The sequence below is a fragment of the Rattus norvegicus genome, chromosome 1 (genome assembly GCF_036323735.1).
Source record: "Rattus norvegicus strain BN/NHsdMcwi chromosome 1, GRCr8, whole genome shotgun sequence".
Lineage (NCBI taxonomy): Eukaryota > Metazoa > Chordata > Mammalia > Rodentia > Muridae > Rattus > Rattus norvegicus.
Window position 1 is genome coordinate 236,480,727 of NC_086019.1, and position 24,956 is coordinate 236,505,682.

General features: G+C 43.7%; 2 protein-coding genes and 1 pseudogene across 3 annotated transcripts; 1 reads left to right on the top strand and 2 right to left on the bottom strand.

The window, feature by feature from the left end:
- Window positions 1-2,803: 2,803 nt before the first annotated feature.
- Window positions 2,804-6,339, bottom strand: Insl6 (insulin-like 6). The gene is made up of 2 exons (NM_022583.1): window positions 5,983-6,339; window positions 2,804-3,189 (listed from the first exon to the last, which is right to left on the bottom strand). The coding sequence occupies exons 1-2, from the start codon at window positions 6,251-6,253 to the stop codon at window positions 2,894-2,896; spliced, it is 567 nt and encodes a 188-aa protein (NP_072105.1). The 5' UTR covers window positions 6,254-6,339; the 3' UTR covers window positions 2,804-2,893.
- Window positions 6,340-6,765: 426 nt separating this feature from the next.
- Phb1-ps9 (prohibitin 1, pseudogene 9) lies at window positions 6,766-7,662 on the top strand (annotated as a pseudogene).
- A 5,143-nt stretch (window positions 7,663-12,805) lies between these two features.
- Rln1 (relaxin 1) lies at window positions 12,806-15,815 on the bottom strand. 2 transcript variants are annotated; one of them, XM_006231196.5, is made up of 2 exons: window positions 15,461-15,815; window positions 12,806-13,348 (listed from the first exon to the last, which is right to left on the bottom strand). In XM_006231196.5, the coding sequence occupies exons 1-2, from the start codon at window positions 15,669-15,671 to the stop codon at window positions 13,002-13,004; spliced, it is 558 nt and encodes a 185-aa protein (XP_006231258.1). In that variant the 5' UTR covers window positions 15,672-15,815; the 3' UTR covers window positions 12,806-13,001. The 2 variants fall into 2 exon arrangements, with proteins under 2 accessions (XP_006231258.1, NP_038199.1); NM_013413.2 differs by having other exon boundaries at window positions 12,810-13,351; window positions 15,461-15,714.
- Between the last annotated feature and the right edge of the window lie 9,141 nt (window positions 15,816-24,956).

The following is a 24,956-nucleotide window of genomic DNA, read 5'->3' on the forward strand; positions in this document are numbered from 1 at the left end:
ATATCCATTCTATTGACTCTGTTCCTCTATAGAACCATGACCATAGACTTTGAATGTTAATTTTAAAAATAAAAAATTATGGGGCTGGGATTTAGCTTAGTGGTAGAGCGCTTACCTAGGAAGCACAAGGCCCTGGGTTCAGTCCCCAGCTCCGAAAAAAAGAACCAAAAAAAAAAAAAAAGAGTAAAAATTAAAAAATTACTTTTCTTTTTGTTGCTACAGGGACTTCTGCTTCCTCCAGCTAAAGGCTTTACTAAAAGATCTGTTTAAAAATGCATCCTGAGGGCTGGAGAGATGGCTCAGAGGTTAAGAGCACCGACTGCTCTTCCAGAGGTCCTGAGTTCAAATCCCAGCAACCACATGGTGGTTCACACCCATCTGTAATGGGATCCGATGCCCTCTTCTGATGTGTCTGAAGACAGCGACAGTGTACTTATATATAATAAATAAATAAATCTTTAAAAAAAATGCATCCTGAGTAAGGTAGCCCAGTCACAAAACAAACGGTATGTGTTCACTGATAAGTAGATTCTAGGCTAAAAGCTAGGAGTACCCATGATTCAATTCACAGACCTTATGAAGCCTAAGAAGAAGGAAGACCAAAGTGTGGATGCTTCAGTCCTACTTAGAAGGGGGAACAAAATTATCACCATAGAGGTAGAGGGAGAGAGGAAGTTGGGAGAGGAGAGGAGAGGGAAGGGAAAATGGGGTGGGATCAGGTGTGGGAGGAGACTGAGAAGTACAGAGGTTCAGGAATTTGAATGGAGGTGTGTAAGCAATGGGGGATGGTGAACTGGGGGTAGCCACCAGAAGATTCCAGAAGCCAGGAAAATAAGAGGCTCCCAGGACCTCCCAGCAGCAGCTGCTAAAATGACATTAGCTGAAACACCCAACGAAGGGGAAAAAGAACCTGTAGAGACCGTATCCTGAGGTTAGGCATGGCGCCCGATTGAGGGATGGAGTCTCCCACCCATCTCCAAAATTTTAACCCAGAATTGCTCCTGTCTAATAGAAATGCAGGGACAAAGACTGAAGGAAAGGCCATCCAGAGACTGCCCCACCTGGGGATCCATCCCATATGCAGCCACCAAACCCAGACACAATTGCTGATGCCAAGAAGTGCATGCTGGCAGGAGCCTGATATAGCTGTCTCCTGGGAGGCTCTACCAGAGCCTGACAAATACAGAGGCAGATGCTTACAGCCAACCATCTGACTTAGCACAGGGACCCTAATGGAGAAGTTAGGAGAAGGACTGAAGGAGCTGAAGGGGTTTGCAACCCCAATATCAATCAACCAGACCCCCCAGAGCTCCCAAGGACTAAACCACCAACCATCCAAGAGTACACATGGAGGACCCATGGCTCCAGCTGCATATGGCGTCCTTGTAGGGCATCAATGGGAGGGGAGGCCCTTGGTCCTGGGAAAGCTCAATACCCCAGTGTAGGGGAATGCTAGGGCAGTGGGGTGGGAGTGTGTGGGTGGGTGGGGGAGCACCCTCATAGAAGCAGGGGGAGGGGGAATGGGATAGGGGGCTTGTGGAGGGGAAAATGGGAAAGGGGATAACATTTGAAATGTAAATAAAGTATCCAATAAAAATACATTTAAAAATAAAAAATTTAAAAAATTAAAAAAAGAAAACAATATATAAAGAATGATTCTTCACTTAGCTCCACTCAATAGACTTAGAAGAGCAGGGCCCTTCTCCAGTATTTGCTTGCCGTGTGGACCAAAGACCTTCCTTCTTTAACTTTTCGCTAGTGCAGACTCTGTCCTTCTGCAATTTGGTGAGCCTTTCTTTACTTTTTTGCTTAGAGCTCTGCTGGGGTTGGGGACTGTTCTTTGTCCCTCCTTACTGTAACGCCTAGATCTGATGTTAAAGTTGCATTTCTTTAACAGATCTAAAGTTTTGTCCGTATTAAAGGTACATTTTCATCCAAAGCCTTGTGGACCCATTCGACCATGGCATAACAAATTTGTTTCAAAAACGGTTTTTTTTCAATTTACAAAGGTAAATGTGCAGGGTATATTTTGAAAGCAGTTTTGAAAAACAAAATATTTTTTTTTTTACAAATGCACCAGAAATATAGAGGTGTGTGGAAAAGAAGTCTTGTCCTGAGACATAATGTGGCTGAAGAGAAGCAGAAGTATGTCACGCTGAGCAGAAGTCTCACTGAGCAGAAGTCGCACTGAGCAGAAGTCACACTGGACAGGTTATTACAGGGCACACCTGGGAAGGACGTCAGAGGGAGCTTTGGAACGATGCTTACCCTTCATTTAGTGGCTGAGAATTCTACTTTGGAAACTTCAAGTTTTGCTCAACTTTATAGCATTAAAAAACTTCACACAGGGCTGGTGAGATGGCTCGGCAGGGAAATGGTACAAGGAGAAAACTCAAGGCCCTAAAACAATGTGTCTACTATCACAGTACAACAGCTTGTGTGAGGGGCATAGCTAGCTGCTTTAAGTTGCTGAGATGAATTAGTTGGATGACTATGAGCCCAGTAGTTACAGGCATGAGTCCTTTTTTTATCATCTAGTCAGAATGTATAACACTCCATATTCCATTTAAACCCAGCTTAAGAGCTTTCAACCAGGACAAAACCTGAATAGGCAATTTTCAAATACCTACATGGGTCTTGACACTTATATACCTTCTTTCAAAATATACAACAAAACCAGAGTCAGTAGATACTAAGATTTTCTTTACTACCGTAAAACACTGCAAACTACACGCAGACATTCTCTAGCGTGGTTCAGTCCTGCACCTACAAGCAGACCTCCAAGAGCAAACAAGTAGCAAGTTGGATTTTGTAAGCTTTTATTAAGTGAGCATGGTTTCTACGGCAGTTTGTACATCTCTGTCACCAGTGATGTTTGTTTAATCGTTAAGGTTTAAAAATCAACAAACGGAAGGCATGCGACGGCCAGCTCCTCTTTGGAGCACCCTATAGCACAGCATTTATCTGCGAAACCTCTGCGCTTCCTCTGGGGATGGTTCCCCCAAAATAAGCCGCTGAAGGTACTCATTTTGTCAGTGTTTTTCTTCTGAAATTTTACACTCTTCACATAGGGCTTGCCACCGTGGTATGAATGCACTCCTGTCTTCGGAAGCAGCTCCTCCTTTTTAAGCTGATAGTTGGGCAGTGACTGAGATTCCCAAGTGTGTGTTGCTTTCTTCTGGGAGACGCCTGTCGGGAGACAATGGGAAGGGGGGAAGTCCTCTTTATCCAGATCCTCTGTTAGATACAAATTTAGTATTGCAATACTAAAATCAGATAACTACTTAAAATCATTTCAAATAGAAGTTGAGAGGCAGTGTGCTTTTCAGCGAAATAGTTGCAGCATTCCCCTACGAGAAGACTTAGTTAGCAAGCTTCAAACATTTGGTAATAGCGTTTTCTTTTTTTTATTGTGATACTGCTCTCGTGCTGTCAAATTCAGCATTTTACAACACACTGAAAATCAATGGCTCCCACTGGATCTTCAAGGTTGTCGAGGTGGTGGGGCCAGTACCCCTTTTCTAATTCCAGAATGCTTCTCTCACCTCTCAAAACAATAACACGCAGAACAAATAAACCAACAGAAAGCCCGAACCCACTAACAGTCTCTCCCACCATCTCTCCCTCTAGCACTAGGCAACCCGTCATCTATGCTTCCCCATGGATTTGTCTGTTCTATGTGTCACAAACTGGGTTGCTTTTGGTATGTGGTCATTTTTTGTCTGCATATTGGCATAGTAGTTTCCATGATTAACCAGGGAGTCATCTACGTCCCTCCTTTATCCCTTTCATGGCTAAATAACTTCCCAGGGTGTGGCTTTCCCACAGTGCATTTCACTCATCCATGTATGGGCTTGTGGATGCCTTGGTGGTCTTCACTTTTTGGCTATTATGAATGGTACTTACCCCGGCTATTCACACCTACGTTTGTATGTGTTGGTGTGTTTGGTCCTTTGGGTATAAGCCTAGGAGTGGAACTGCTGGATCCTGTGGTGATTCTGGGCACCTTCTCAAGGGCTTCAAATGTCACCTTTGTAGAAATACCCATTAAACCTGTGTTCATTATTCAGGGACATCGTGATTTTCTGCTGTGTGTCCATATTTAGTATTGCCTAGAAGGAGAATTTTTTCCAAGGCCTTAACCACAGATTCAGCTCTGTGAGCTGCACTCCACATCCTATAACCCCTATTGACACTCAAGGAAAGAAGTCTACTATGGGGGTGGGGATGGATGGCGTGTGGGGAAACTAGTCAGCTCAGTCATATTTCTATTTGAAATTAGAAGAGAAGGCAGTGGAAGAAGAGGAAGAAAAGGATGATGATGATGAGAAACAAGGTGGAGGAGAAGAGGAGGAGGAGGAATTAGCGAGTTTTGAGACTGAAAAGATTCCATGAGGCTTGCTATAGAAGAAAGGAACACAAATACAGATGGGCAAAAAGAGAAAGAGAGGGACAAGGAGGAAGAGATAGAGGAGTGTAGAGTCTGTGTGGATTCTTGGCCTTTCTGAATCCTTTACTGGGTCTTTCTTCCCACCTGGCCTTTCATTGTGAGGTTTTGCCAGGGCCGCTCTGTCCCTGACTCGAGAGGATGCAGTGTACTGCCCTTTCCTGCTTTTCTGACTAGTAAGACAGACTTGTAACTAAACAAGAAAACAAAGGTTAAAGGAAACAAAATACAGTAAGAAAAGAGGAAATAGTGTAGATATAGCCATTTTAAAATAAATTATTATTAATTTTTTAACATTTGAAATAAAATCTAAATGAAAACCTCAACAGACACAGACATACGAAACTTAAGCACATGGATGACAAATCAAAAGCAAGACTAGATGGTTTTAGAGGTGAATCCCACCTATTTTTAAAGGAAAGTAGTTTATAAGTAGCTCCCTTTCACTTTATGACTTTAACTTCCTATTTCCAAATCAAGTAAGAACACGGATTTTTTTTATTTTTAAAGTTCTTGTAAGTCGTTTCACATGCAAACACTGGCTTGGGAAAAAAAAAAACCTATGAAATTAGTTAAGTGAACCTACAAACATTTTACAACATAGGAGAAAAGCTTATACCAGAAAGGTAAGGGTAGGTCAAGATCACGAAATCTGTCTATGCAATTCATCATGCTAATTCACCTTCAGCATCGCTGCAATCGACAGAGAAATTTCATTGTCTCCATATATATAGTCTCCCTTTCTACCCATTTGCATAGATGAACTATCCATGCAGAGACTCATTTCACGGCCCCTTGTCCTTCCCTGTGACCTTTACGAAGTTTTCAGTTCACATGAGTTGTTGTGTTGATTTTTGCTGTCTTACCTCGATCAACCCTTCTGGAGGAACCTTACTGCCCTACGCTGCTGCTGCTTTTGCTTCCTGTTCCAGCCATCCCGACCTCCCCACTCTTCCCCATATAATTCAGATAGCAGTGTCTTTCCCCCTTCCGTTTCCTCTAAAAAACTCCCGCACCACAGCCACCTATCTCTGTGGCTAGTCCCTCACCACTTAGATCCGTTTTCTGAGAATGCCTGACAGTGGTTAATTTCAAATGAACAAGAATTTATTTGATTCCTGATCTAGAGATGCTACAGGGTCCAAGGACTTTTCCTGTAGCATCATCCCATAGCAGAGGTGCAGGAAGAGAAGCATGAAGTTGATTTCACAACAGATTCACTCAGGACAAGCCATTTCTGTGATAATGGCCTTAATTCCCTCACTTTGCCTCCTAACACTGCCTTGGAGATTAAGCTTAATAACACGTGGAATGTTGGGGACACATGAAAAGGTCATCTTTTTAATAAGGCCCACTCTGACCAAATTATTTCTTCTAAGTCTAATTAGTTCGTATGGTTTTAAAAATTGTATTTACACGTACACTAGGCACAAATTCTATTTCCTACAGAAACTCACTGGCGGAGCAGAGTCGAGGATAAAAAAAGAGGAGTTTGCACACTGATAAGCTAACATGCCTTCCCTTCAGAGTTTTACCTGGGTTTGTGAATCTTCCCCAGGAGGAGGAGGACCGGTGAGGGTTGAAGGTTTTGACTTTCCGTGTATATTGGGGAACCAACTCTGTCATAGGACTTTGCTCTTCCATCGAGAACCGGCTCCAGTCATTTTGGCCACAGAGTTTTATAACTTCTACCAACAGGTCCCTGCCGCACAACTTCGTGGGGCTGGTGACCTCTTCTTGTTCCTGGGAGAAAGGAGCCAGTAGGAGTCCAAGCCACAACAGACAAGAACAGCACAGCTGCTTCATCCCTGGGCTCCACTATAGGGCCCGGCGCGCTGCAACGGCCGTCGCCCCGCCCCCGCCCCGCCCCGCCTTCTACACGCACCACGCCCCCAACCACGCCCCTCTCCGCTCCGCTCTCGGGTTGCTCTCCCTCGGGGCAATCTTCTCCAGAACACTTAGGTTAGGTGTGGGGTGTTCCAGGCTTACTTGGACTTCCGGCTTGCAGGAAGTTGAAATTAACAGGCTCTTTTCTGCTCAGAAATGAGTTTAAAATATGTCTTCTTTCCCTGACTTTTATTCATTCATTTTTCTTGTGTCCTCTCCAAGAAAGTGCCTCGTGAAATATAAGAACATAGGACTCTTGAGATGCAGCATCCACCACCCGGAATCTGATCTCCTTTTTGCCTAGTGTTTACGCGAGCCGTCTCTTCCCTTCGGAGAAACTTCTCATCTCCTTCATGGATTACGTTTTTTAACTTTAAAAAATTGGTAATGGAGAGTGGAAACAGGTGTGAGTGGAAGCAGCAGAAGGACTCATGGCTGCCAAAGTGTTTGAGTCCATTGGAAACTTTGGCCTGGCGTTAGCAGTTGCAGGAGGCGTGGTGAACTCTGCTTTACCGTGGCATTCAGGACATTGTGGTAGGGGAACGGACTCACTTTCTCATCCGTTGGGTACAGAAGCCAGTTATCTTTGACTGCCGCTCTCGACCACCGAATGTACCGGTCATCACTGGTAGCAAAGACTTGCAGAATGTCAACATCACACTACGCATCCTCTTCCGGCCGGTGGCCAGCCAGCTTCCTCATATCTACACCAGCGTTGGCGAGGACCATGATGAGCGAGTGCTGCCATCTATCACCACAGAGATCCTCAAGTCGGTGGTGGCTCGACTCGATGCTGGAGAATTGATTACGCAGCGAGAGCTGGTCTCCAGGCAGGTGAGCGATGACCTCACAGAGCGAGCAGCAACATTTGGGCTCATCCTGGATGACGTGTCCCTGACACATCCGACCTTCGGGAAGGAGTTCACAGAGGCGGTGGAAGCCAAACAGGTGGCTCAGCAGGAAGCAGAGAGAGCCAGATTTGTGGTGGAAAAGGCTGAGCAGCAGAAGAAGGCGGCCATCATCTCTGCTGAGGGGGACTCCAAGGCAGCTGAGCTGATCGCCAGCTCGCTGGCCACAGCAGGTGATGGCCTGATCAAGCTGTGAAAGCTGGAAGCTGCTGAGGACATTGCTTACCAGCTCTCCCGCTCCTACTTGCCAGCAGGGCAGTCCGTGCTCCTCCAGCTCCCCCAGTGAGGCCAACCAGGCCACGGCCTCCATCACTCTGAATGACGCCTTCCTTCTGCCCCACTCCAGAAATCACTGAAATTTAATGATTGGCTTAATGTGAAGGAAATAAAGGTAAAATCACTTCAGAGCTCTAAAGAAAATGGTAATGGAGCGAGAGTGATGTCCTGGCAGTTAGGAGAGCTTGCTGCACTTACAGAGGATCTGGGGTCGCTACCCTGTACCAACAAAGCAGCACACACACAATAGCTGTAACTCCAGTTCAGTACCAGCCATACTCGTGGTGCATATACAGGCATACAAGCAAACACTCACAGATATCAAATCAAATAAGTACACCTTTTAAACATTCATTTTTTAGGTTAGCAGGCAAAGTAACGGACTTCGTAGCGGCATCTTCTCCCATCTATACCATTATACGTCAGTCTCGCTTGCTCGCCCCCCTTACCTGCCCTCTCCCACAGTTTCTGCCTTCACTAATTCCCCTTCCTGCCTTTTTATTACATGTGCTCTACTGCTTGATTTCCTCCTATCTTCTTTAAGCACTCAGCCCTCTCGAGATCCCTTTGGCAGTTTCATGACCTACAAACAGGCTCCTGTAAGCAAACACATACATAAACACACAAATACATAGTTTTAAGTCTAGATTCTATGCATAAGTAAAAACATCACTTAATATTCTGTCCCCCGTAAACTTTGCCTTAGTTTATTTGTGGGAACACATTTTTTCACAATAAATCTTTTAAAATATTATTTTGTTACGTTTATTTACTAGTGGTGGTGGTGGTGGTGGTGGTGGTGTGTGTGGTATGTGGTGTGTGTGTGTGTGTGTGTGTGTGTGTGTGTGTGTGTGTGTGTATGTATGTGTAAGTTGGTGCCAGTTCTCTCCATGCATGATGTGAGTCTCAGGGATCGTTGTCACATTGTCAGGCTTGGCAGCAAGTGCCTTAACCTACTAGAGCATCTCACTGCTCAGGGATGCATTCTTAACTGCTACACATTATCATTAGCAGTATAGTGACTGAATGGATTTATTTAACTGAAAATTTATTATTTAAAAGACTAATTTTCAGTGAATAAGTTCTAATGTTATAGTCAATTTCAGATATATTTACTAGTATCCCATACTATTAACTTTACTCCAGAACATTGTCATAAAATATTTGAATCAAACGTACTTTATTTAACACAATTTACGCTTGTATCTATTTTCCTACGAAAGTCATAATTTCCTTTTTTCTTCATGAATGTATTCAAATTTTATTGTGCATATGTACCACATTTTTAAAAATGTTTTTGTTTTTATATTTAAATATATATATGGGTATGTGCACTCAAGTGTGGGTCCCCACTGAGGTCATAAGAAGGTGTCGGATCACCTGGTGATGGTGGTGGTGGTGTGTGTGTGTGAGTGTGTGTGTGTGTGTGTGCAAGAGTGGTTATAAGCTACCTGCCATGGGTGCTGGGATATGGGTTGACTCAGAGCCCCTGTGATACATTCCCAAGCACTACTGAGCTGTGACCTGGTCGTTCTGTTTAGTTTCTTCAGGAACTGCCACTGGCGGTATGTATTTGTATTCTCACCAGCAGTGAGTAAACGTTCCCACTTCCCCACATCTGCCAGCATCTGCAGTCACCTGCTTTATTTACTGATAATAGCTATTCCGGATAGAGGGATATGGACTCTCCAATCATTTATAAATTGAATTTCTCTGGTGGGTAAGAATGTTCAAGTAGTTTTTAGCCATTTGCATTTCTGCTTTTGAGAGTTCAGTTCTCTAGTTCATTTATGGATCTGATGATTACCTTTCCTGGTATTTAAAAATTGCAGTTCTTTATATAGGGGGGGGGGTACTATTGCCCTGTCTAATGGTAATCAGTAAATCATTTCCCTCATTCTATAGGCTACATCTTTACAGTGAAGGCTGGGTTTTTTGTTTCTTTGTTTCTTTGTTTTGCTATACAGAGCCTTTTAATATCATACGATCTTTCTAATTATTGGGATCATTTCCTGTGCTATTGGCGTTCTTTTCAGAAAGCCTCTGGCTATGTTGAATCTTGAAGTGTTTGCCCTGTATTATCCTCTTGACGTTTTACACTTTCAAGTTTTAAGGTCTTTGAGTCATTTTGAATTAAAAAAAAAAAACAACATGGAAAATAAGAATCTAACTTCACTCTATGTGAAAACCCAGCTTTCTCAGCACTGTTGTAAAGAGGCTATCTTTTCTCCTACCTTTGTTAAAACCCTGGTGGCTGTGAATGTGCAGCTTTATTTGGGGTCTGCTACACTATTCCATTGGTCCATGTATCTGTCTTCACGCCAGTACCTGGTGCTTTTGCTTCTCGGACTCTGATGTGATTTGCTCTTGGCTACTGTAATACTCCCAGCATTGCTCTTTCTGATGAGCATTTCTTTAGCTGTTCAGGGTCTTTTGTGCTTCCAAGTGAACTTTAGGGTTATCTTCTCTAGTGCTGTCAAGAGCGGCACTGGGGGGCTGGAGAGATGGCTCAGCGGTTAAGAGCACTGACTGCTCTTCCAGAGGTCCTGAGTTCAATTCCCAGCAAACACATGATGGCTCGCAACCATCTGTAATGGGATCTGATGCCCTCTTCTGGTGTGTCTGAAGACAGCTACAGTGTACTTATACATAATAAATGAATAAATCTTAAAAAAAAAAGAATGGCACTGGGATTCTGATAAGTATTGTGCTGACTCCGTAGAGATCTTTTGCTGATAGCAGCCAATTTTGCCATATTAACTCTCTCTGTTCATGAGCATGGGAAGCCATTCTGTTTTCTATTATGGTTCCAGTTTTTTCTGCTGTGTTTTAAAGTTTTCACCGTAGAAGTTTTTCACCTCTAGTTTTGGGAAGTTACTGGGAATGGGAATCCCCCCTGCTTTTTCCCCAGTGAGTTCATTACTGATCTATACTCAGGTTACCGTTTTCTACGTTGGTTTTACGTTCTGCCCCACTGCTGAAAATATTCATCAGTTCCTAGGGTCCATGACGGAACGCTGAAGGGTCCAAGTTTGTGCAGGCCCATGTCCAGAAGACAGCACAGAGCACTCTTCCATTTCTAGTCCCCCACTCCCTTCTTGCATGACAGACACTCCAGGGCCCTGATGGGGGTGATGTCAGTGTCCTGTTTAAGGCTAAGCACTGATAGTCACTTGTTCTCAGTACTTTGACCCATTATGAGTCTCTGAGTTAATAACTGCCCCCTTTATAATTTCCAATGAAATTTTATTATCCGGCAGTAATTTCATCAACTTCAGAATGCTAGCCAGAGGGGAGCGTGGATTTACTATGTTAATATTCCCAGCCCAGTAGTTTCACTTATAATTTATTTCTTTCTCTTTTCTGTCTTCTGATTCTATTTTCTGTTCCCCTAGCTTTGTCCAGTACTCATAGTGGCATCTATGTGTACTGTTAAATCAACTACCAGTCATTTTAAAAGAACATAGAATACAGATAAGAACAATCTCATCACTTTCCTTCATGGAGATTTAAATGCTCAAGCTTTATGTGCCAAACAATCTGATTTACAGGGTACTCTGTGCTTTCTATGCCTGTGTTGGCTAGTTTTATGTCAACATGACACAAGCTAGAGTCATTGGAGAGGAGGGATTGTCAACTGAGATTGGGCTGGGGCAAGCCTGTGGAGCGTTTTCTTAATTGGTGATGAGGGAGGACCCAGCCCACCCTGAGTGGTGCCATCCCTGAGTTGGTGGTCATGGGTTCTAAGAAAGCAGGCTGAGCAAGCCATGAGGAGGAAGCCAGGAAGCAGCACCCTTCCATGACTTCTGCCTCAGCTCCTGCCTCCAGGTTCCTTGTTTGAGTTTCTGTCCTGACCTCCTTTGAAGAGTGATGGGGAAGTGTAAGCCAAATTAATCCTTTCCTCCCCAATTTGCTTTGGTCATGGTGTTTCATCATAACAATACTAACCTTGATTAAGACTCGGCCATTGTCCTGCTTTCCATTTTCCCATGCCACTCATCACAAACTGACAGGGCATAGATTTCACATCTTTATCTGTGTTCTCTCTTCCTATCAGAATGTGTTTGCCATGGAGGTAAGAATCTTCATCTGACTTATTTACTGTGTTATCTTCCTTGCTTTAAACAGAGTCAAGAATACAGTAGGTTCTTAATAACTTAGGCTAATAGATATAATTAATAATGCTATCAACAGGGCTGGAGAGATGGCTCAGCGGTTAAGAGCACCCGACTGCTCTTCCAGAGGTCCTGAGTTCAATTCCCAGCAACCACATGGTGGCTCACAACCATCTGTAAGGAGATCTGTGCCTGCTTCTGGTGTGTCTGAAGACAGCTACAGTGTACTTATATATAATAAATGAATTAAAAAAAATAATGCTATCAACAAATAATAAGTTAAGTGCCAGTAAGTAGATAATATTTGGTAAATTAATAAGTGAGAATTTACGAGTTCTTCATACTGTTTCCCTACCTGTTTAATGTTTAAAATCCTTTTTAAAAAGCTCATTAGGAAATGAGGCATCTTTTGTTCATATTTATAACCTAGTGTCTCCTAAATTGAGTCTTAATGAGTATCTGTCATCTGAAGAAAAACATTTAGGTAGTATTTATTATTAGCACAGTTTCATGGATTTATTAAATTGTCATTTAAATATATCTTATTTAATTATTACTTTTTAACTTTATGCGTATGGTTGTTCTGCCTGCATGCATGTCCTGTGACACTTGCATGTGTGGTGACTGCAGAGGCCAGAAGAGCCCATAGGATTTCTTAAGAGGGCATTGTATTAGGGTGAGCTATTGGGTATGATAAAGTGGTAAGAATTTACAATCGTTTTAAGTTAATGCCAGCAGTAAACCACTGTACTGAGAGCGGGACCCCCATTGAAGGAATCAGAAAAAGGACTGAAAGAGCTTGAAGGGGCTCGAGACCCCATATGTACAACAATGCCAACCAACCAGAGCTTCCAGGGACTAAGCCACTACCTAAAGACTATACATGGACTGACCCTGGACTCCAACCTCATAGGTAGCAATGAATAGCCTAGTAAGGGCACCAGTGGAAGGGGAAGCCCTTGGTCCTGCCAAGACTGAACCCGTAGTATACGGGATTGTTGGGGGGAGGGCGATAATGGGGGGGAGGATGGGGAGGGGAACACCCGTATAGAAGGGGAGGGGGAGGGGTTAGAGGGATGTTGGCCCGGAAACCGGGAAAGGGAAAAACATTCGAAATGTAAATAAGAAATACCCAAGTTAATAAAGATGGAGAAAAACAAAAAGGCAAAAAATAAGTTTTGCATAAAAATATTATTAACAGAACTACAACAATGCAGAGAACATTTCTCTCTTATCAAAGGACAAATCCAAGTGTGAATTATGGTTTCTCAGATCCTAATAAATAAGAAAAGGGGACAGAAAGAGGCATTAGCCAGGTAGCAAGAACGCACCCGGACACTGCCCGGGTTGCGCACCATTAGCTCCGTATCAGCAGAGTTTAGCAATGGATCTTCTGGTACAACCGATGTGGCAACACTGCTCACTGAGCAGTGCGCCAGACTGCCTCTTTTTCCGTGACTGAGCATCTGAGCCTAAGTATTTGAGCTCTGGAGGACCGCCATCTTCTGCTTCACCCAGCTGATTGTGGAAAGTTTTCTTAAATCCTTCCAAGCTAACAACGGAATCGCTCAACGCGGGTGCGTGTTGTTGTAGCTCTGGGAACGGTGCTCGCCCCTCAGACAGTGCTGCCTTCCGCTCCTCAGACAAATTTGGAAGGCATTTCAACGTCATATCGAAAGGCTCCGCATCTTTGTTGATGAAGGATGGCACAACTTCTGCTAAGTTTAAAAAAAGAAAAGTGAGTGGGGGTAGCACTATTTATATCAAGGAGCATTCGGGAAACTACAGACATCTGTATAGAAAAAAGCATTTTGCCTGAATGTAATTAAACAGGGAAATAGAGTCAGTGAGCATTGAATAGCTCAATGGTTTTCGCTCGGCAGTTCAGAGTGCTATGATCTTACCAAGGTTCAGTCTACTCCATACGGCTTCTTTGTTTACTATGCTCTTCTTGCTTTAATCACAGTAATTTTCACCCTTTGACATTGAACTCTTACTTTTCTGAAATCACTCTGGTCATTGAAAACATTATTTCGCACGTTGTCTAGCCTGTGAATCCTAGCATTTGGAGAGCAGAGGCAAGTGGACCTCCATGAGTTCAAAACCAGCAGGTGTACAGCGTGAGTTCCAGATTAGCCAGGACTATGATAGAAAGACCCTGTCTCAAAAAACCAAAATACAACAAAAACCACTCATTTGCATGTTTTCTAACCTGAGTAATTTTCTTCATTGCCCTTGAGCCATGAAAAAGTTATCCTTGAAAAATATTTTCATGATTTAGGAGGCCCGGAGTGTCAAGTTACTGCTTTAGGATAAAGTTTAAAAGACAGAATTCCCAACAGTTCAGCTCTGACCAGAGGAGGATGGATGTCTCTGAACACTTACGGAGAAATCTTCTCCAGAGTGTTTGCTCCAAGTTAATGGTATTGTATACTCAAGAAAGGAACAGCCTAAAAAAATGCTTCCCAAACCATGTGCTTCCCCTCGGTGCCTGGACCAATGTGCTGAGTGTGCAGTTTGCTCCGGTGTTGTGGGAAAACCTCTAGAACAGCCTGACCCCTTCCTTCTTTGTACGTATACAGTTCAACATTCACAGACTGTTTCCACCAGCGATGTCAGTTAGGAGATTAAGAGGAAAACATTTTTTTTCTGTCTACAAACCGCTTTATAGTAACTCAAACCTCCCCCCCCCCCGCCCTTACCTATTCCAAATGCACAAACTGAGAGTGTTGCCAGACCAAGAGAGTGGCAACACCGATTAAGTTTAAATTATAGCGGGATGGCTCAGTTCTTGCCGCTGTTCTTGTGCAGCAGAACAGTGTGTGGGCTTACCAATAAGTCTTCCTCTGGAAATAATAAAACCAAGGAATCCAAAAGGCACTGCCTAAGTGTGGAAGGGAGATGACTGGCTTGCCTCAGAGGCTTACTCCCTAGAGAAAACCAATGCCAAGGAGAGTCCCTTGCTCAGTCTAAGTCTGTCCCCGTGTATATTAGTTTTGGCTTTTTCTTCACTAAAACATTCTAACTTTAAATCACCTTATCGATCCCCCCCCCCTTTGCTCTAAAATTTTGTCCCAGCAGAGTTTTATTGGCTGTCAAGCAAAGCTGATGATCCCCTTTTATGTATTTAAAACCAGTAAGCAATGGCCAGCTGTAGTTGAGGTTAGAGTTAACCTTACAAGCTTATGTGCCTTGAAATTCTTTACTTAAAACTATTTTTAACTTATTTTGAAACCCGTATATTTTGGTTTGTAGACAATAGACGCAAATATTACAATTTAATCTAACTGAACTCATACAAGTATGCACTTTTTAATTACTGGGTTTTGGATTCAAATATTATTTGTGCTCTATGCACTAATGAGTTTTCGGCCACGACAGTCTGTGAGCTGGCCCCTATTGTTTTTCCTGCATTCCCTGACCCTCTCAATGGAACTGCAAGACCCAGTTTAAAAAGACACATAGCAAGGCTTTCTGAGTGATGTGTCTTAAAAACAAGAAGCAGTAGTTCACCCAGGTAGGCATGCTCCAAGCCCAGATTTTGGCTCCAGGAAGGACCCAGCGCCTCCCCTAGTGCGAATGAAGTCCTTGGCGTCAGCACACCCACCTCCTTCTGATGAGTTCTCTCTGAAACTCTTTAACCCAAGCACGATACTAAGGTTAAACCTGAGGTTGGAAATCACACACACACACACACACACACACACACACACACACACACACACACACACACACACACACACACACCCCGGGTTGGGGGGAGCGCTTTCCGATGGTCAGCCAATGGGAAGCATCCGAAGGCTGGGGTGAGATCAGAGGGCGCTCACCAGTGGCTTGCCTGGCTAGCGGAGCTGGCTCCTCCTGGCTCAAAGCCAGTCTTCCCACGGAGGCCCCGCAGACTTCGATCCATGCGCGGGCATATCCACGGCCGCACACCTGAATGACTTGGTCCATCCACTCCTCCGAGACTCGCGCCCTGCAAGGCTGGCTCAGGAACAGCCAGAACCCCAGGAGCTGGAGCAAGAGTCTGCTGGACATTCCGGTCTGGGCTGCTCCTGGGCGGTGCTCCTGGGCGGTTCAGCCTTGGCGGGACTGGGCTCCTGCTGCTTTCCTAGAGCTCAATCGGCTTTTATATCCCTCGGGAGCTCTGAGCACCGGTGTTGATGGTTCCAGCTCCACCCACTTCCCACCCACGCGTGCATGGTATTGTCTTCTTGGGTCTTGTTCCGCTTACCCACCTTTCGTTCTTCTCGACACTCTTCTGTCCTCTCTATTCTTGCCCTCAAACCACCTTGTATGCTAAAATTACTCCGGATTTGAAATTTTTCTTAATTACAGAATAAGGCATGGCCACTGCGCTAAGTCACATCAGCAGAAAAGTCGAGACCACCTCTCTTCTTACAAGCAAAGGCTCGCCAGCGTGAACATCTGTCATGCTACCCTCTAACCCCAGTTAGGTTATAGTTGCCGTTGCTGGAAGGTCAGGCTATAGAGGATGTAACAGAATTGGGGTAAACTGTTGAGAGGAAAACAGATTTTTCACCCAGAATGTATTTTTTTTTTTGTTTTGTTTTGTTTTTGTTTTTGCTGATGTGAACCTGGTTGCTTTTGTGATTTCTTTTCAGCAAATTCAGTATGGTTGTTTGAAACTGCTGTTGAGTTTTGCAGGTTGGTTTTTAGATCTTATAGTGGCTATTCCGTTGGTCTTAATGGAGTGTGGGATTTTTGACTTCCTTTCCAGCTGTTTGTTCTCCGTGCACTTCGATGCCTTAGCGTTCATCCGAAGGTCTTTAGGACTGTACTGACCCAAAGCAGCAAGAGCCCATCAATGCCTTTGTCTTGTTCTGAGTACCAGAGGGAATGCTTTAAGATTCTCCGCATCCGACACGATGTAGGCTGTGGCTTGTCGTATACTTTTGATTATGTTGGGCGACTACTTTCTACAACTTGTTTTAAATCATGATGCAATGTTGAATTATAGCCAATGCTTTTCCTACTTATATGGAGATACTTTTCATGGCTTTTGCAATGCAATCTGATGATATATTACATTTATTGATTTGCATATGGTAAACTATCCTTGCATCTCTCAGATGCATACACTTCAATGACCATGAATGATTTTTTGATTTTTTTTGTTGTTGTTGTTGAGTGTTTTTGTGTCTATGTTTATCCATGACGCCAGTCTATAGTTCTGTTTGCTGTGTCTTTGTCTCCTTTTGGTATTGGGTGGTGCTGAACTGTTAGAACAAATGTTGATTCTTTAGAGTACTTTGAGAATCTGGTAAGATTCAGCCACAGGGCCATCTGGGGCTGGACTGTTTTTGGATGGGAGACTCCATGTTTACACAGTCTCATTACTTGAGTTCGTCTCTTCCGGTTTTCTGTGTCCTCACAGTTCAATCTTGGTAAGTTATCTATATCCAGACATTTATCCATTTTTCCTTTGCAATTTTAAAAAATGATTTATTAGATTGTACAAAGCATGTAATGCCTTTTAAACACTGTCCTCAGTGAAGCAACTCTAGTATTTTAGAGCAAACATAATTTAAAAACCAAAACCAAACAAAGTCTCCTCAGCTGTGGTATCTCAGCCTTGAGTTCCAGCCAGACTGAAGACCCCAAATCCTACAACATAAAAAACAAAAACAAACAAACAAAAAAAAAACCAAGCCTGGAAATTAAGTGAGCATTCTTGACTCTAACTGTAGGGTGTCTTAGTTAAAACCCCTAAAATACAAAAAATAATTGCCTGGTGTTGTTTTGCCTCCGTCATTTTAGTCAGTTGCATCTTCTCTTTTATTCCTCAGTTATTCCAAAAGTTTCTCCACTTTGTCCATCTCCTCCGAAACCAGTTCTGCGTTTCCCGCTTCTTTTCAACTATAATTTAGTCTCCATTTGCTTTTTGATATTTGTTATTTTGGATTTGACCTCCTGTCCTTGCCTTTTGATCTTTGAAATACACAATTTGGCTGTTACTTGAAATTTCATCACTTTTCTTATTGTTATAAATTTCCCTTTGCTGTTGACTGTATAAAAACTCCCTAACCTCTGTTATGTTGTTTTCAAACTCCATAAGTTTATAAGAATTTTCTTCTTTTAGGCTCAAAGTTATTCTTTCACATTACAGTGTTTAAAGAGGTCCAGGAAAAGAGAGATATGTTACGGCTTTTAGACCAATCACCAGACCAATATAACATGGTATGATTTTTAAGTTATTTATTGCAGTAGGAGTCTATCGACATGATTGAAAACAATTGTAATTCCCTTCGTTATTTCTTCAGTGACTTGGTATTTACTCTTTATCAGGTGTTCAGTCTGTGCTGGTTAATATAATTTCTGAAGTTTCTTTTATTCTCAATTTCTAGTTTTATTCCATATAATCTTTTAAATTTTGCTGTTTTCCTCTGCTATAGTGTATTGTAGAGAACCTGGGGCGTTCTCTTGAAAGGACTGTGTATTTGAGGCCGTTGTGTTGAAAGGTTCCATTAGTATCGGCAGTATGGGTTAATTCTGGTGTCTCTTTGTGTCTACCTGTCTGTCCAGTGTTGAAAGGTTGGTGAAGTCCCTTACTGTACTTGAGGTTATCTCCCCGTTTTGTAGCAAATATTTAATACTTTTATAAGTTGCATGCTGTATCATGGGCCACTGTACATCGGTAATTGTTATGTCTTCTTGCTGAATTGGTCTCTTTCTTTGTCTCCTTTTACAGTTTATCTCAAAGTAAATATTATCCTGTGTAAGTATAGGTGTTCCTGTCTGCCACTGGACTTCATAATGCCGTTTTTCTCTCAACTCAGTGTGTGCATGCTGGTGAAGGTAATTTCCTGTGGGCAGCATACTGTTGCTATGGGTAATTTACTGAGTTATTCATTTCTAAGGTCATTGGACCTTCATATTTTTTTTAGTCCATTTAGCCTGTATCTTATTATTTTTGGAATAAATATTTTTCTATTTATTTTGGCAACGTATTAATTTTATGTATTCTTGTGGCTCAGTGTGACACTTTGGTTCATGTGTACAGCCTGCACCAGGCAGACCCAGCCTTCCTTTTCTATCCTCCCCATCTCCCCACTCTCTAGGTTTCTACATACACATCTAGTTTTGGATTTGGGGGTTGTTTTGTTTTTTTATAACTTTACACAGCACTTGCTGAGAAATAGTATAGAAGTAACTGAAACAGCTAAAAATATGATGGTATATAAAACTATTCCTAATTTCTAAGTCTTATTACATCGAGATTTGGGGAGGAAGGACGACACTAACTCACTTCTGGATGTATAGCCCAGGGCAATAGAATTACCATACCAAAGAGATGCTGTACACCCAGTGTGCACAGTTCCCAATAGTCGAGATGCAGAATTGATAGACTCTGCATAGAGACACAGTGGAGTATTATTTAGCAACCAAGAAAATAAAATACCATTATTTCATAGCACAGCGGATAGAACTGAAAGGAATTATATTAAATGAAATAGGTACAGGAAAAGAACAGCCATCTTTTCGTTTTTCTATACAGAAGTCAGTATTTTCTCCCTGGGGGACCTAGTCTGTTTACATTTAAATAGACTTAAAGACTTACTCCTGTTATTTTGCTTCATGTTTTGTTTGTGTCTCCTATTTTCCTCTGCTGCCTTGGTTAATGCGGTGCTAGAGTGGACGTTACCCTACTGTTGCATTTCAAGTGGGTTTTATCCTTTCAGTGTTCTGGTGGTGGCTTTCGTTTGTTTCTGGTCTAGGGCGGGACTAAGCATCTGATGGACGTTGCTTTAGTGACAAATTCCTGATTTTGCTCCTCTGGGGTCTTCATTTCTTTTCTGCTGCATTTCTGAATGGCAGCTTTGACGTGAACAATTTTCTTGGTTGTCACATGTTTTCTTTCAGAACATAGGACTCAACCCTTCCCTTCCCTCCCGGTCTGAAGATTTCCTGTAAGCAGTTAGACTGCTGGAGGCCACGATGTGACTTCTTACTTTCCTCTTGCAGGTTTTAAAGTTTTTTCTTTTAAAAAGATTTTTAAGGTTTTTTTTTTAATTACATGTATGTGGGGGGCGGGGCATGTGTGTATGGACATAGATGCCTGTGGCGGCCAGAATGTGTCAGGTTCCCTGGACCTGGGGTTATCTTGTATTTTTCACAGTGCAACTATGTATCCCACAGGAGGGTCAATTCTGACAGTTCTATTTGGGGTTCTATGTGCCCTCAATATATCTACATGTCTATCTCTGAGACTGTGGGGTTTTCCAACTGTTAGTTCATTTAATAGATTTTTGTTTGTTTGTTTGTTTGTAATACTTTTCTCTACTTCTTTAGCTTCTGGTGCCCAAAAGGTGAGTCCTTATTCCTGAATCGTGTCTCAATTGTCTCAGAGGCCCCATTTTTTTCTCTTTCCCTTTTTATTTTCTGTCTGAGACATTTTGGTCATCCACCCTTCTTTTTTTTTTTTAAAGATTTATTCATTTATTATATATAAGTACACTGTAGCTGTCTTCAGATACACCAGAAGAGGTCATCAGATCCCATTACAGATGGTTGTGAGCCACCATGTGGTTGCTGGGAATTGAACTCAGGACCTCTGGAAGAGCAGTCAGTGCTCTTAACCCCTGAGCCATCTCTCCAGCCCTCATCCATCCTTCTGATTGAGCAAGTCTATAGTTTAAATGTCCAGCCTCCGTTTTTTCCAGGTGTGCTCCTTCTGTGTAAGATTTCTGTTTGATTCTTTTCAAATGTCTCCAGCAATCCACGGCTGGTTTTCTAGCTTTGCCCTCCTGTCTCCCTGCGTGGTCCCTGACACCGTTCAGTTTCCCTGTGCTCTTTCTCTGGAGTCACACCCTTGTCCTGTGCCTTGTAGCATCTGTGTTATTGAGCTCTGTTGTTTGTGTGTTTCTACAGAGGTGCCATGGCTTTCATGCTTCTTGTGACCCTGGGCTGATATTTACACATTGATGACGCCCATTGTGGCTTTTGTAGCACCTTTTGTGGGGGTGTCAGTTTGCGAAGGCTCGTGGCGGTTTGTTCCAGCTGGGTCCTGTGGCACATGCACTCTACAGCTTCAGCTGTGATTGACAACTTTGGGTCTGATGAGTGTGGTTAGAAGGGTTGAGGAGCCTGTCTGTCTCCAGCATCACAACGGGTTAACAGATACTCCAGTGGCCCAGCGGGTGAGGGGCCTACAGCTGTGGGGGTGTAGCGTTTGGGCGTGGCTACTCTGACAGTGGCACTGAAAGTGTGGGGCGCAGCTGCCCTGGCTCCCCAGAAACAGCTTGGCTATGCATGGCAGCAGGTTTTGGGGTGGGAAGCATAGAATTTGTATCTGGGCTTAGAGGTATCTCAAGCTAATGAGCCAGTTATGGTGTTACCATCAGCAAATTATATGCTGTCAGCCCCAGCGCCAGTGCAGGCTGAACTCCCCCACTCACCCTTTCTCCCATAGCGTGATACTCCCTACCTCACCAGGGAAACTGAGATCATGGTTTCTCACACTCTGTTCCAGTCTCTAACCTTTGTGTCTTTCAGAGTTCCAGCTTCTTCTTTCCTATGTCTAGCACCGACCGTCCACTTCAAAACACAGCTATGTATTTCTCATTTTGGTTCCTCCTATTGGAGCAAGAGCCAAGCAGTGGACAGCCAGCAACCATCCTGCTCCTGCTCCAAATACAGTTTTAAAAGTAAAAGCATTAAATTGAACACAGGGTCATCTGCTTCTCACAAACATCTTAGGCACACTTCGACAGGGCATGCATTAGCCATGACAATACTCCGAAGATTGAAGCAATTGTTTGGCTCTTTATAATAAATGGTTTACCATGGGTTTTCTTGACAGCATGTAAAACCCAGTCTTTCAATAATTGAGTATATATTTTGATGTTGTGACCTCTGTCTGAAGTTCTTTGTTTGGAAAGAAAAGGTGGATACAGGTGGGGCTGGGTCTGCGGGGCTCCTTCTGCATCCAAATGTCATTTCTGTCTTATTGTCCAGGATCTTCTGTGTTGACATCACGACACAGATTTTGAAGAGCGCAGGTCCTGCCTATATCAGGTGATCAAGCAAATCTGAGTTCCCACAGCCTATTGTTGAATTCCTCTGCTCATGGCCTTCTCCCTGTGCTAACTCCTACCCACCATGACATCCAGTCAGGCCTAGCCAGTGGCTCAAAGAGAAAAGGGAAACTCAGTTTTTAAAAGATGGGCTACCCACTCTTCCAAAGCTGACCACCAATAACTTTCTGGTGCTTTGTCTTTTCTGATCAGTTCTTAGTGTTTTCTCCAGTCTGTCAACTGCAGACAGTCTGCTCCTGGGCCCGCCCGGTGATGATCCATGCCTCACGGCACCTCTGTTTGTTGCCTTTTATTCTACCATATCATTGGTTTGAGGAATAAGGTGAAGGTGTGCATTTCCAAGCATTCTGGGTAAAACATGGCGGTAACTCTGCAGTTCCCAGAAGTCCCTGCAGTCATTCATCCAGTGTTCCCTACCTGCTGTCTTATTGACAATGAAAAGTAACAGTGGGAAATTGATCTCCAAGGGCTTCTGGCTGGGAAATTATTGGAAATTTCTCAACTAAGAGATCAAGAGAGAGAAGCTTTTCTGATCACTGATTGCTCAGCTCAAATAGTAGCACAGGTGCCCAGGGAAGCTCTGCAGTGCCCCAGCCTCGTCTATGGCTCCAGGACTCACTCCGCAGACTCCAAAGAGGTTTTTGGTTTGGGTGTGGTTTTTAGATTTACTTATTTTATTTTATGTGTATGAGTATCTGTGCATGCCTGATGCCCAAGCCGATGAGAAGAGGGTTTGAATACCCGTAGACTTGGAGTTAAGGGTGGTCGTGAGCTGGCATCCGGGTGCTGAGAATGGAACGTGGGCCCTCAGAAAGAACAAGTATTCTTATCTGCTGAGTCATCTCTCTAGCTCTCTCTCTCTTTTTTTTAACCAGTTGGCCACTGAAGTGTGCCTTTATTGTGGTCTGTGGCTTTCACATCACACCAGGCACTGACGCTGTGTCATAATTTGTTTTCTGGCTACATCACTCAGCCGTTACCACAAACATTCTTGGAACATCACAACCACAACCCGCTCCCTGCCCTGTCACAGGACCTGGGACTCACACTTAGTTTCGGGAAGTTCTATTGCTAGTAACGAAGTAGGCCTGCTGAAAGATGGCAAGGGACCCCAGACAAGATACCACACTTCTGATGACATTATTCCCACACACCTCTCTCAGACCTCACAAATAAAGTGCTCAGGGGCCATGTTGAGAACCACAATGTCGTACCAAGCACCACTGCCTGATAGCCAGTCACACACATAAAACCTGCCAACCCAAACCCTCATGAATATTAGCCTCGATGCTCTAAGGTGGATGACAAGGGACAAGCCACTCAGTCTTTGTCTGCATTGATCAGCCACTGAAGTGGAAGTGTTTCATTGTCAAAGAACTACTTATTGTGCTTTTTGGTCGAGAGTCTTGGGCAAGGACGGCAGCATTTCAGTTAAATAAAAACATACTTTATACTAAGAATCCTGAAAACCACAGATGTTTTCTCTTGGCTGTGTCAGAGCAAATGGAGCCAACAGTTCTCCACAGGTTTGTAAACCCCAGAAAGTCATCCTAACAATGTGGTCCTGTCCTTCCATGTATCAATCACCCATTTCCATTCCTGGTAAAGAAATGGGATCAACTTGGGTCTGAGGCCTCAAACAAATGACCAGGAGTCTCGTGTGCTGCCCCGATACCAGCTGATGCTGGAAGGGCCTCTGATGGCCTGTGCACAAGCCACTCTCCCTCACTGTTACTTCAGATGACGTCTCCCAGCAAAACACCCTTCCTTGTGAAGAGAACGCACGAAGTACTACTCTCCCTTGTCCCAGGGGAGTGAGTTTCAATTCTCTGCCAGCCAGCTGGAGTATCCAAATCAGCCAGTCACTACTCTCCTGGTGGCAACCAGGAATCACGTCACCCTCTCAGTACTACAAATGCTTGTCTCTCACAGGTTTTTGCCTATTCAGTCTTTGCCCACCTGCCTCACCCGTGTGCCCCTGTACAGCATGCAAGACCCATGTCCCAATCCTGGAACTACATGATTGATAGCTGCTGTCTCTCTTATGTGCTCAACACCAGTGGGTGGCTGTTTAGTCACCTCCATAACGCAAATGGGGGACCCCTCCCTCTCCGGTAAAGTGACTTGATTAGAAGAAGTTTCTAACTGACAACCTCTATAACCTGCCTATCCTTCCTCTCTCTCTCTCTGTCTCTCTGTCTCTCTCTCTCTCTCCTCTTTTCTTCATTCTTTTAGATCCTTCCTAACCGAAGTATTGTACCATGGGTTTGATTTGTAACCAGTACTTCTGGTTCTGAGGGTGATATCTGAGGCTTCGAACAACTATGTCCACATTGTTTGCACTCAGGGATCCAGTCGTCCGAATCTGGAGATTCTGTTGTTGTTGGGGTTGCACTGCAGACTGCTTTTGGTGGCTGGGGCTTGAGTTTTCCACCACCATCACCCGACCCCCCACCCTCCCACCCACCCCCCCCGCCTCCCCACCCCCCACCCCCGAGAGCCCTGCAACAGGCTGCAAGCTCCATTTCAGGCAACCTTCCCACTCTCTCGGTTATAGGGAGCATGGAGCTCTCGGTCTTTGAGCATGGAGCTGTGCTGGCAGATGTAGGGTCAGAGAAGCAGACCTTAAGAATTAGAGGCCAGGGCTGGAGAGATGGCTCAGTGGTTAAGAGCTCTGACTGCTCTTCCAGAGGCCCTGAGTTAAAATCCCGGCAACCACACGGTGGCTCACAACCATCTGTAGTGGAATCTGATGCCTTCTTCTGGTGTGTCTGAAGACAGCAACAGTGTACTCCTATATAATGATAAATAAATAAATCTTTTTTTTTAATCTTTAAAACAAAAGAGAAAAATAAGAGCTATAGGCCAGCTCTTCTTCCAGACTGAGCTTTCAATTGATATACCAAGATCAAAGCGTCCCAGCCACCTGACCCCACCACTGTCATAGCTGCTGTGCCTTTCCTGCCATGATGGACTGTGCTTTATCAGACCATGAGCCAAAATATCCTTCCTCCCGTAAGCTGCTTCTTGTCCGTCATCTGGTCACAGTCCTAAGGAGGTGTCATGCCTGTGTTTGCTACGGGCTTGTTGTATGTGGACTTGAATGCTTAACTTGTAGAGAATTAGCACCAGGGGCATTGAATTTCATCGAGTGCCTTTCCTTACCAGTTGAAATGATTGTGTGTTTTGTCTTTTATACTATTAATGTGGTGTGATAATTCGGTCCCCCAGCCCCCTCATTGTTGGGCTGCTGTTTTTCTGTGTG